This window comes from Phalacrocorax aristotelis, chromosome 1 (assembly GCF_949628215.1).
Source record: "Phalacrocorax aristotelis chromosome 1, bGulAri2.1, whole genome shotgun sequence".
Lineage (NCBI taxonomy): Eukaryota > Metazoa > Chordata > Aves > Suliformes > Phalacrocoracidae > Phalacrocorax > Phalacrocorax aristotelis.
This window is the reverse complement of record NC_134276.1, coordinates 204,590,579-204,602,719: the sequence shown is the minus strand read 5'-3', so window position 1 is coordinate 204,602,719 and position 12,141 is coordinate 204,590,579. Positions and strand designations below refer to the sequence as shown.

Below are 12,141 nucleotides of genomic sequence, written 5' to 3'. Positions count from 1 at the left end.
TAAATGAATTCACTACAAACATGGCAACTCCAGCTGAATCAATTATAAAGTCCTGTGTCCCGTGCAGGAATACTATCCACTTGAAAACCTACCTGATGGGGTATCAGTCATCAGCAAATCGACTATAATAATTGGAAAGCATAAAAATATTTGCCAGAGGTTTTTGATCTTGGTACTAACCAGAATGAAGTTCTGAAGGCTACAGACTTTTTGGGCCAGAGTCAGAATTGCTTTACAAAAATGTTTAGCCAGAGATCCCTACTTTCAAATGTACTAGGAAGGGGTATTTTTACATCACTTTACAGTGCTGATTCTTTAATTTCAGTGCCTGGTATCCCCACAAACTGCTTCACTGAAAGGCTGGCCAGCACATTGTTAAACCAGGATCTTTGCCTTGGCCACTTGTGCTGTTTTGTTTGTCTCTGCAGTTCTTGGTATTGATAATAATATCATCCAGCGTCCAGACGAATGAGTCTAATTCTGGAAGGAGGGTTGTTTTTTTCTAGCAGTGCATTTCCCCCACAAGATAGGAACACTGAAAGGTTAATGTGGCCTGGAAACCACAGCTTGTTTAGCCAGAAAGATAAATATTATCTATATTTCTTGTTCTTCCCTATCAATTGTATTGTCCTGGGAAGCAGTGGGAAAAGTGGAAGGCAAATGGCAAAAACCTTGCCAAACCCCATGATGTGATGAATGACTTCTCACATCCCAGGGCCTGACACGAAGAGAGGCCACAGAGGGTCGTGCTGCTGTTTTCAGATGTTAAAAAGGCCGATCACCTACTCATTGCTTTCATTCCTAGTGCAGGCAGAGCTGTCCCAGTGCAGGACCTGCATGGTCAGACCCAGCTTTGCTATAAGGTATTCCTCTGCAAGAGCACAGGAAAACTATTTTCTATGTCCTTGCTAACACATTTATGAATATTCTTCCAGACAGATTGAATGCTGTGATCATGAAGTACCTCTCAGCCACAGAGGGAAGAATATTCCCAGATTTCTCTAAGTCTTCTGGATAGCAATTGTTGTGTGCTCTCTCTTTTCCCTTTTCCTTCCCTCCTCTCTGTTACGACGTGCACAACATATAGACAGACCATCAACTTTCACAATCTCCCCATATGTTCAACAGGGGACATCCTAGCTATGCTACCCATGGGCAACCAGCATACAAATCGCTTCAAACCCAAGCTGGGGCAGACCAGGAACAGCCTGTAGATGCGATGTGGCAGGATGAGGAGGGGAAAACAGCATTTGCTCCTGGATGTAAGCCTGTGCATGAAAGGGAGCTTACTTGATGGATTTCCCTCTGTGAACTGGGGTTTTTTCTCTTTGCCAACTTTTGATCATCTAACTGCACTCTCAAAAATGGCAACCAGGGGAATGGAAAGAGGGAAAAGGTGAGGCCCCTTACACTGTGTGTTTTTCACCAGCTGGACCACTCTGCATTCAGCCACACAACATCCAGGTGCTGGAGAGTGCCAAAGGATGGGTTGCCAGCGTCCAACCACCCATGGCTGCAAGGCATGATGAGCCAGACAGTAGGAGGCACAGCTACAGCCGGAGCTGGGGTTGGCAGGCAGACCCTTTTCTTGTCTTTCGGCTCTGTGAGCTCATACCCTTTTATTTACAAAACCATCTTTCAAGCAGACATGGGGAGGAATAAATAACTCTGGCTAATCTGAGGCAATCATGATTTTGCTAAGTGTGGTGTAAGAGCTTTTAGCGTTTCGTCTTGGTCTGGTTTATAACTTGATCCACTCAGCCTGACGTGTACAACCTTGCCTCCTGTGGGAAACAAGCAGCCACAGTCATGTGCATGTGAGTAGGTGACATTGGGGGAACACACGCAGATGTGCAGCCCACCTCTGATGATTAATCTGCTCACTCTGACTAAATGAGAGCCAGGGCACTGCCAGTTCCCCCTGTGCTTTGTCTTGCAAAACCAAAGAGACAAACCAGTGACCACCCTGCACTTTTGCATGTCCTAAGGCTTCTGCCTCAGGAGGAGACACAGCGATAGTTTTACACTCGGCTTCACAAATATTTCCAACACCTAGTGAACCCCTACACCCAGAAGGCTGGGCTTATTAATAAGACTTCTCATCCACAAAACCTAAATAAAATTTTACTCCGGGCACCTCAGTCAAATACTCTGAACTCTCCCCTGGAGCTGCTCCCTCCTCTGAGTAGGCAGAGAGGAGAAGAGGAGGAGGGGCCGGGGCCGGGACCATGTGGGGCCACCATCCATCTGATGCTCCTCCTCTGCTGGCACCCAGCCCTTCATCAAGGAGGTGGGGACAGGCTGTCCCCCCGGTTAGCACACAACCTCCCTCTCAGGGAGCAGGGCAAGGCATCCCCCCAGAGAGGGTCTGTGGGGTTCACCGGTCCCACTGCAGGACAGGATACACCCTGTGGGGTTTGTCACCCTGGGACATGGGAAACTGGGGCAACACTTGGACACAGCACTGAAGCACTTGCACAGGTTGGAGAGAAACCTGCAGCACACACAGTTTTAGGAAGAAGGTCAATGTAGAAGTCTGAAAGAAGGGGGTTTTTTTAAAACTTAGAGTAGTGCAGGGTGAAGGTTGCACCTGAAGGAAGATGGATTTGTCGCCCGCTGCCACTCAGGGCTCTTGCAGTTTGAACTTCAACAGATGTGGGCTGAAAAAGCGCCATTGATTTCACCCCCTGAGGAGACTCTTGTGAAACTCACAACCAATATTAATATCAAAGTGCCTAGAGAGGACCAGGGAACAGCCTCCTCTGTTTTGTTCCTAGGATGAAAAACTATGGCAAGGGAGGGCTTACAAAGACTGCAAAAACCAGCCTCCTCTTTGCAATAAAAGCCTTTGGGAAAGCGTCTGAACTCCTCACCTGCTCCCCTGCCACTTTCACAAGCCACTTGCATCCAGCCCCCCAGACACCTCCTGCTTTCTAGCCCGAGATGTTCACATAACGGGCATTGCCTACAAGAGGTCACGAGGAAACTCTACAAAGTAGCAGTCAGGGATGTCCTGATTCCCCAGGAAGACCAAGGATCCCACTGGGGTGGAGGAGAGGAGCTTTCTGGAGGTTGCTACCAGCATGCAAAAACCACATACACCAACCAGTCTCCCCAAACAGAAAGCCATACTGGCAGCAGCAGGACAAGGGAGAATAGACAACAGCTGCACCAAAGGGAGTTTGGAGACACACAGGGATGGAGAACAAGCTCACAGGTGCCTCTGCCTGGAACTAAGCTGAACCCAGCTGCCCGGGAAATGCTGTGGTGCCCCAGAGACATCAGCTCCAGACGGCTGCAGGAGATGATGGCAGGGAGCCTGTGGCCCCGTGCCCGGCCGTTGGGTGCTGCCTCCAGCCCCAGCCAGGACCTCTCCAGCTGCAGGACAGAGCAATGCCTGGTCCTGGACTGTGGAATAAATGAGCACAAACCCTAATGCCCCTCACAAACCCCGGTTCTCCCACTCCAAGCAGGATGTACACTTCTCTGACATTGCTTATTTAAGACAAATGCTTAGTGAAAGATATATTCAAACAAAACAGAGTCTTCATAGAAACCCACCTCCATGACCCTGCTCTTCCCTTTAGGAAAACAGTAAAAAAAGTGTCACCTGTGGGAGGAATCTGAGCACCAGGAGGGACCCGGACAAGGTCCCCCAGCCATGGACCAGGGGGATCTCCGCCCCATGACACCACCGCCCACTGGCACAGCCCAGCTTGCGCTGCACAAACTGCATGACAGACACATGCTATGACTTCCATTTTCCAGGAGTGACCTGAGGGGAGGGGGAATGGAGGAAGAACACTCGCCTAACAAGAAGGCATCATTTGACAAACTGGGAAGGTCTGTTCCACAAGCAATCTGTTCTTGGGCTTTGACAGATGTTAAAAGTTGCACTGTCAGAGTTTGTCTTATGTTTATCCCAGAGACTAGTCACAACTGGGGGGAAAAAAGTGGCAATTACACAAATATTCCAGACACATTTGCACTCTGTGCACCTTTCATGCCCGATGAAAAAGCAGGAAATGTTAACACAAAGAAAGGAAGCATGTTAAAGAGACTGAACCTTTCATCAGAGACTATTGAAATTTTCATAACAAGGGCTGGTATGAAAGGTTGCTTATTCTCAGAGGTAAGACAGTGCCATTTCCTTCCCTCTCCATGCAGCAAACACTCATGACAAATCTAAACTACAGCTGTAGGGCATGAGACACAAAGCAAATAAAGGTTGCATCCGACTCCATCTCAGTTGTATCACCACAGCTATTACCAGATTGAAAATCATATTTCAACCAGTCAATATGCAAATATTGTAGTATTGTACCATAATAAAATGCTATTTCAAAAGCAGTGGCCTTCAAAAATCGAGATCAAGGGAACAACAAGGAAAATGAGAAATGTCACCGGTCTGACAGTCTCGCCCTGTTCTACTTAATGAACCAACACAGATTTGGTGGAATAATCAATGTGGGAAACATTGGAGAAACATACTACATGCTACCATGGCATAGTAACCTACTTACAAATCATTTACTGGTCACCTTAGGTCTTGAAGCACAGGGTTTATGTCTTGTTTTACATATATATATATATATATGTACCTAATTACAACTATTAATTATTTATAAGAAAAAAATCTCTTTTTTTTTAAATTTCTACTTAAAAAGAGTTAGTATGGACAGATTTTAGCAATGAATTCCACAGATAAATTATAGATATTAAAAAATATCTCAGTTAAACTCAGAAAGCAGGAAATATGTGCAATATTCCCACTGAAACAGTGTTTTTGCACCCTTTCACCATTTATAGGCTTCTTTTCCTCCTTGACTTCAGTACTGGCTGATGTGCTATGGGAAAGGTCTGTGCATGCACACCAGCCCCCACACTGAGCTCTGGGCCTTGGCCAGTGAACTCACTGAGGCAGAGATCAATTTTTTAATGTATACAGACAAGCCCAGCATAGTCTGCCCTACACAGACCCATAATACCAACAATACCGTTTCTGTCCTACAGTCAGATGTCACCTGACAAATGTGGGTCATGCCAGCACGCCGTGCTGACTTTGATTTCTGTTATTTGGGGCAATCAAGTCTCCTTTGCAGGGGGGACCGGCCCCCTGATGGGGGGAGAAAGGATTTAACCAGAGATTACATCTCTTCTGCAAATTTGCAAGAAAGGCTCATTTAGGCTTTTGTGGACCTCTACCTCCTTTCATCAATCCTATGCCTGACCATATCTTTGGCTGAGCCATCTGCTGACTGCTTATTTGGCCCACGCATTAGAGTGATGACAGCTGAACCCATGGAAATTTAACATCATCCCTAGCAAAACATGGTTTTTAAGAGGCTGTCAGCTGTGACCTTGCCTACCCTTTTCTTTTAAGGTTGGCATCCTTCATCAGTTTCTGGTCAAGAGATCTTAAAAGCATAAGTTTTTAAAATTTGCAAAGACAGACCACATGAACTCTGGGGCCAGACAAGAGCTTCAGAAATATAGACGATCCATTGGCCAACATCAAGATTTAGAAACACACATCACTCAAAAATGCACTATGTAAGGCCCAGCTCTGACAAATTCAAACAGGCCATCTAAAGAACAGGCCACAGTATTCAGAAATCAGCCTTGCTTTTGCAAAGTTCAGTTTATGCAAGAAAATCCTAAATACAGCAGAGAACAGTCAGGGTGCACTCTGGTGGCTTTGGTGGATGAGGACATTTTTAGCAAATGCTGAGCCCAGATGAAATTTTTGTGTGCTAGGAAACCCTTATGCAGCTGCAAGTTATTGCTAGGGACCACAGAGGAAAGAGGAGACTTGAAGACCAAGGGTCTTCCCCATTCTTAATAACTCCCTCTGCATTGCTACCTACTGCCAGCCTCACATTTTTAATTTAAGTGTCCCTTAAGAGTTATAGAATAATCCCTGGAGCTAACCAGACCCCCATGAGCAAAAGTCTTTACACACCTCTTTAATTTAAAACAAAAAATTATGGAAGTCTCCATTCTTTGAAAGATCAGAGGAGGACATAAGTGATGAAAGTTTTTGAGGGAATACCCTGCAAGAGACTCAAGAAGCTGACCTGCTTCGCAGGCTGATGCTGGAAAACACAGACTGAAATCAGCTCTTCTGTCACCAATCCACCAACCAGCATTAACATCACCTCTTGTGCACTCTTTACTTCTACTGGCTCACAAAAAGCTTTCTACACTTCAGCATACCTGGTGGAGGAAGCCTCCGTAACTGCGTTTCTGCGACTCTGTTGTAATGCTGTTTATACCTCAGGCAGCATCACTACCTACTCTCCAGTTATTTTCTCTCTTCCCCTCCCTCGCTTTGATCTTCAACACTTTTTTATTTTTAATTACTCTGAATAAGAATTTACAATGAAAATACCCACCAGACCAAGCAGGTACCAGAAATGTAAGTAACCCTAATGAAAATAGATACTATGTCACAACCTGTATTTCTTAACAGTGGTTAATAACGAAGGTGGAATTGGCCAGACTTTAAATGACTTTTTATCAGTGCTGAAAGAGTGTGTAACTACCACTTAAAATAGTTGAAAACTTTTTTTTTTTACAACCTATCAAAGCAATGGTCCCAGACAATATACAGTATATCTAAGAATAGTAACAGTTATTGGTGGAAACTGATAACATTTGGGGACTGAAGGTTAATCTGTTCTGGAAAAAAAAAAAAAGGAACAATGGAGAGTGAAATAGAAACTCAAGTCTCATTAAAGAAAACTATTTTAAGGGCAGAATTATGAGTTTTAACATCAATCATGGGAAAACAGTTCAGACTTGTTCCTAAAAGATCTAAATTTGAAACCTTGGGAAAAAGGCACTGTTTGCAGTGGCAGCAAAAACAGGTTTGAGGGGTAGGAAAAAATATGGCATGAAGGTAATCCGTTTGTATTTTATAAACACTACAAACCTGACCATTTCTAGGGTTTTTTGTGATTCAGGGCAGCGAAGACTCAATGTTCAGACAAGTTTATCCTTTAGACGTGTACTTTCTTTATGCCTTTCCAGTGTACTTATCTGCCCATAAATGATAGTACATGCTCTCAGCACTGAAGGCGAGTTGGCATGGATCATCGAAACTGACCGCAGATTGGAAATAAACCCAAAAGAACTTACACCAAAAAAATTCTATATATACTGTTGTTGGAGTTTTTTCCTGGAGAAATTACAGTGGAAAGCCCAGGAGAAAAACAAAACGGGATCAGTGCTATCTAGCAGCATAGCTACAAGCAAGCCAAGCAGCTCTCCAAACACACGACCGCCGCTTGGCTGGAAGGAAGCTGAGCAGGTGCCTACATTAAACCAGTGCACACTTTGTCAGTTTGCATTTGAGCAAGTGCTTAAGTGCTTTGCCAGCTCAAGGACTTAATTAAATTTGAAATAAGCTAATTCAAGGAATAAAAGTCTGCCAAAGGTAATAAAATTGTTTACCAATTTATCAAGTCAGTCCTGTGTATAAAAGAGCATATTTATATGCAGTGTAGGTCTGGTCCTATTCAATCAGTGAATGCATTTTTAAATATTTACTGATTGCAGGAATAGGGCCAAATCTGGAGTATTTTCAAGGGTTAGGGAAGAAGTGCTAAATTCCAAAGTATCTAATTTAACTATGCAAAGTAGGGAATATTATTGCCTTCATTTTACTTCTTATGAAATTCAGAGGCACAGGGAAATAAAGTGCCAGATCCAGTGTGTCAGAGAAGCCACTTGCAGAAGCTCCTGTGCTCGACTGTTTCCCAGGCAAATGTCTTTTGCACCAGATACCACCCTTCTGGGGTGCAGGGCAGTGCAAGGGACAGTTGGGCGAACAGTTGAGAACCAGTGTCACAGCTCCACTGGCTGTGCAGCGGTTTGATTCCCACCCTGAGAGTCCAAAGAAACAGTTAAATTGACAGAAAGTTGCTGGCTGGGGTTTTTTAATCAAGATTTTTTTCCCGTCCAGCCCTTGGCGTACAGTTTCGTCCAATTCACTCCTGTTTGAATTTGATGCTCTTGGATGCAGCTGTCACCTGTCCCTGTTGAGTGAAGGGGCAGTGAGTGTAAAACAGGGCCTCATTGGAACTTGTGAAGAGTTGGAGCAGTGTATTTTAATATGCTCTCTGAGCAGGTGACTTGGCATGGTACATATGCAGATCTCCCTTTGTCCTGTGCTCCGGTACTGCAACTCAAATCTCCACCTCTGTGTCCCCACAAGACCACCTTTAAAGTTTGATTTTTAAACGATAAATGCTCAACCAGTGCAGACTGGCATTTTTTAGTAACATTCAACTGCACTTTGTGAAAGTCCAGGTTGCTTCAAATTATTTCTTTAGATTGTATACTTTGGGTTTTTTCTTGTGCTATATTTAATATTGGTAATTGTCATTTTAAAATATTCAAATGAGATATTTCAAAATATCTGACTGAGTAAGTGTGCTTAGCTCAAGCGATGCCTGCCGCGCCGTGCATAGCAAACAGGCAGTGCTTCTTGCCTTGTTTTGGCACAGGTAAGTGTTTAATCAATGCACAAAACTGAAAAAAAAATTACCATTGCAAGGTAGAAATAAGATACGAGGCAGGCTCGCGCCGGGGTGTACCTACACCTTGCACTGCGTAAACAAATCAGTTTTCAGGTTCAGCCTGTAGACTTTCTTCTGCGTTCCTAAAAATTAGTACGGGCCTTTGAATGCGTCCGGTTTGTTTATTCTTTCCTAACTTAGTGGCTTTAAGAGGCACCCCGCAAAGCGCTGCTTGCACCCCCCGGGGCTGATGCCGGCCTCTGTCGGCGGCGGTGCTGGGGGCAGAGCCGTGCCGACCCTGCCTGCTTCCAGGCGGAAAAGCGCGACCGCGCTGCAAATTTCAGACGGGCGGGGGGACCAACAGAGCCACCGGGGTCGATGGAGCTGCCCGCGGCGCCCGGGCGAGCCCGCCGGGCCGCCGCCGCCCACCTCAACCTTCCTGAGCGGGCTGGCGGCGGGGAAGAGCGCAGGGGGACTCCGCAGCGCGCAGCGGCTGCGCGGGGGCGCAGGGGCGGCAGCGGCTCCGCCAAAATCTGCGGGCGCCCCGTGAGAGCGGGTAGGTAAAAAAGAACCCACGAGGCACAGAGGTATATTCAAAGCCCGGCGGTTTGCTCTGTCAGGTGCAAAAACAGCGACGGAAAATCCACCCGTGGCTACCGGGAAGGTCTGGCGCGCATCTGGGGTGTTGCTCTGCAGGTTGATATATTAAAGTTCAAAAACCATTTTTAGAGGGCGAGAGGCAGAGGAGCATCCCCGGAGAAACGCACACCCCTCTGCTCCTCACCCTGCAGGACAGAGGCAGCCGGGCAGCCCTGCCCGCAGCCCGCCCGCAGCCCTCCCGCGCCCACCACAACCCCCTCTCTCCAGACCAGCAACGGGGCTTAAACACTGGCTGCAGGCTGGAAAACGCGGCAGCAGCGAGGAAAGGGGGCGATTCTGTTATTTATGAGTCTGAACCATATTTTTAAAAATCCAGCATTTAAAATTGTGCAAGATGGAAATTCCAGCTTCTCTTTTTCCTCTGCAGATTTGTGGTTCAGCAGGTTGAACGCAATTTAACTGATCTGGGCATGTATTACAGGCCGGAAGATATGGGGCTCTAAGGAAAAAAATTCATCTGGTCAAGTCATACAATTTACATATATGCTTTGTTAAAAATGACACGAATCTTTTGAAAACAAAACTTTCATATGAATTTGGTAAAACTACATTGTTAAAGGTTTTACATAGACAAAAACTTCAGCACCCCTTAGACCTTGTGAAAATGAATATTTGATGCGTTTGGTTTTTGCTGTCTTTATAACTAAAAAACAATCAGAATATTCACATGGACTCAACGATTCTATGATTTACCTAAAACTTAAATTCTGAGCTGGAATGTATCAAAGTCTGAAATTTAATTCCATCTTTAGCCAGGGACCGTTACATAGAGTCTTTTTGCGAGCAAGGTGCTTAAATAATATTTCTTTCTAATTTTCCTGACTTTTTAATGTTTACTGCAGAATTAGCTGTTACTACGTAGCACCGCGAAACTTGAAGCAGACACAAAGAGAGAAGGGTTAGTGAATATACCTTTAAGTGGTCTTCCACGGTGATGAATTTAAAAATGTTTCACACATGAAAGTTTTCTATGCAGAGGAATGGTGATAAGGCTGTGGAACACACGGTTGCTGGTTTACAGGGGCACTCCGCAGCCGGACGCGGTTTCTTTCCCACGGCAGGAGCCCCGCACCTGCCCGCGAGGCCGCGGCGAGCCCTGGGCCGTGCCCGTCGCCCAACACAGCACGAAGGCGAAGCCCCTACCTGCGTGAACAACTTCGCCTACCCCGTTTAATTCTCGTCAGCCTGGGCGTTTACAGAAAGCAGGTGGTTTCTTATTTCTGGGCACGACCTTCCCACCCTCAAGGCCGCCTGCGAGCGCCTGGCCCACGCTCCCGTCGCGGCTCCCCCGTCCCCCCGCGGGGAGCGGCTGTGCCGGCGGCCCGGCCCGGCCCGGCCTTGCGGGGACGCGTCTTGCTGGCAGCGGCAGCCGCCAGCTGCGGCACCCCACGGCCGCCCAGGAGCGGGGGATGCGCTCGCTGCCAGCCGGCTCCGAAAGCCGATGGAGCGGGAAAGGGGCGGACTTTCCGCAACTTGGGAGGTTCTGGGTCCGGCCCCGGGCCCGTTAAGGAGAGGGGACTCGGAATTTTCTCCGGCTCGGGGCTGCGCCCCGCAGGAGCCGCGCCGGGCAGGGGTCTGCAGGGCTCCCCGACCCCGGGGCAGGTGCGGGCGGTCCCGCACGGCCGGGGAGCCCCGAGGAGCCCTTCGCCGGGGCGGACGGCCTGGGGCACGGCACACGGCCGCGCGCTTCCCCGTCCAGGGGCGCTCCCCGCCCCCGGCCCCGCTCCCTGCGCGGCTGCGGGGCCCCGGTGCCGCTCTGGGGTGTGGGACCCCCCCCCCCCCCCGCCCCTCGCCCCGCGCCCGGGGCCGCCAGCCGCAGCGGGAAGCGCAGCGCCGAGCACGGCGGGGCAGCTGCACCTACCGTGGTACTCCTGGCCGGGCACGTAGGCGGCGGGGCTGCCCGCGATGTGCAGGGCGATGAGCACCTCGCCCTGCTCGCCGTCGCCCTCCAGCTCGCCGTGGTGGGTGCAGAGGAAGAAGAAGGGCGAGAAGCGGGCGCGGGGGGCGGCCGCCCGGCCCGCCGCCAGCAGGGCACCCAGGGCGGCCAGCAGGCAGGGCCAGCCCCCGGGGACGCCCCGCCGCCGCTCCATGCTGCTGCCGCCGGCGCCGCTGGGGCATCCAGGGCACGGCGGGGCCGCCGCGCCGCTCCGCTCCGCTCCGCGCGGGACGGGGCGGGCCGGGGCGGGACGGGCCGGGGCGGGCGCTGCCCCCCGCCGCGGCCCGCGGGAGTTCGTGGGGAGGCGGGCGCGGGGCGCGGAGCGGGGCGAGCGCGGGCAGGGGCGGCCCCTCCGCGCCCGCCGAAGGCTGCGCCGTCCCCGCCTGCCGCTGCCGGGGTGCGGGGCACGGAGCTGGGAGTGCGAGGGCTGGGAATAATTTATTTCCCCCGGTGTCGGGGTGGGAGGGAGGGGAAGGTCCCTCCCCTCCTCCTCCTCCTCCGCCTCCTCCGCCGCCGCCGCCCGCTCCTCCCGCTCGTCGCTCTGCGCGCCGGGGTGCGGTGCTGCCGCTGCGGGGACGCGGGCGGCGAGCGGGGCTCTGCCGCCCGCCCTTTGTCTGCCGCCGGCTCCCGACCCCTGCCGCGTCCCTGCCCCTGCGTCCTCGCCAGGGCTACTACCCTTGTCCCTGCTCCCGGGCCCCAGCCCCTGCCACTGCCACTGTGCCGGCCCCGGCTCCCGCTCCCCGCCCCAACACCTGAGTCCCTGCCCCTGCTCCCTCCGTCCCTCGGCCCCAGTCCTTGTCGCGCTGCTTCTATCGCTCCATCCATCCTTTTGCCCCATCCCTCTGTCCCTCTGCTCCAGCCCCTGCCCTTTTGCCCCAGACCCTACCCCTCTGACCTGGTCCCTGCCTCTGCTCTACCTGCAACTACTGCTGGGGAAAAGTGAGATTTTTACTTAAACCTTCTCCTCCACCATCTTCAAAACAATACACATGCACACACCTCTGTGTGTACTCTATGGAGGTG

General features: G+C 50.0%; 1 protein-coding gene across 2 annotated transcripts in view; it reads right to left on the bottom strand.

Moving 5' to 3' along the window:
• Nucleotides 1–11,537, bottom strand: part of RELN (reelin) — a 297,550-nt gene extending 286,013 nt beyond the window's left edge. Inside the window, exon 1 of one of the 2 annotated variants that reach the window (XM_075081418.1) lies at nucleotides 11,044–11,537. In XM_075081418.1, coding sequence (XP_074937519.1) covers nucleotides 11,044–11,272 — 229 coding nt within the window. In that variant the 5' untranslated portion in view covers nucleotides 11,273–11,537. The remainder of the gene's footprint in view (nucleotides 1–11,043) is intronic. The other variant, XM_075081419.1, reaches the window with a different exon arrangement.
• Nucleotides 11,538–12,141: the final 604 nt, after the last annotated feature.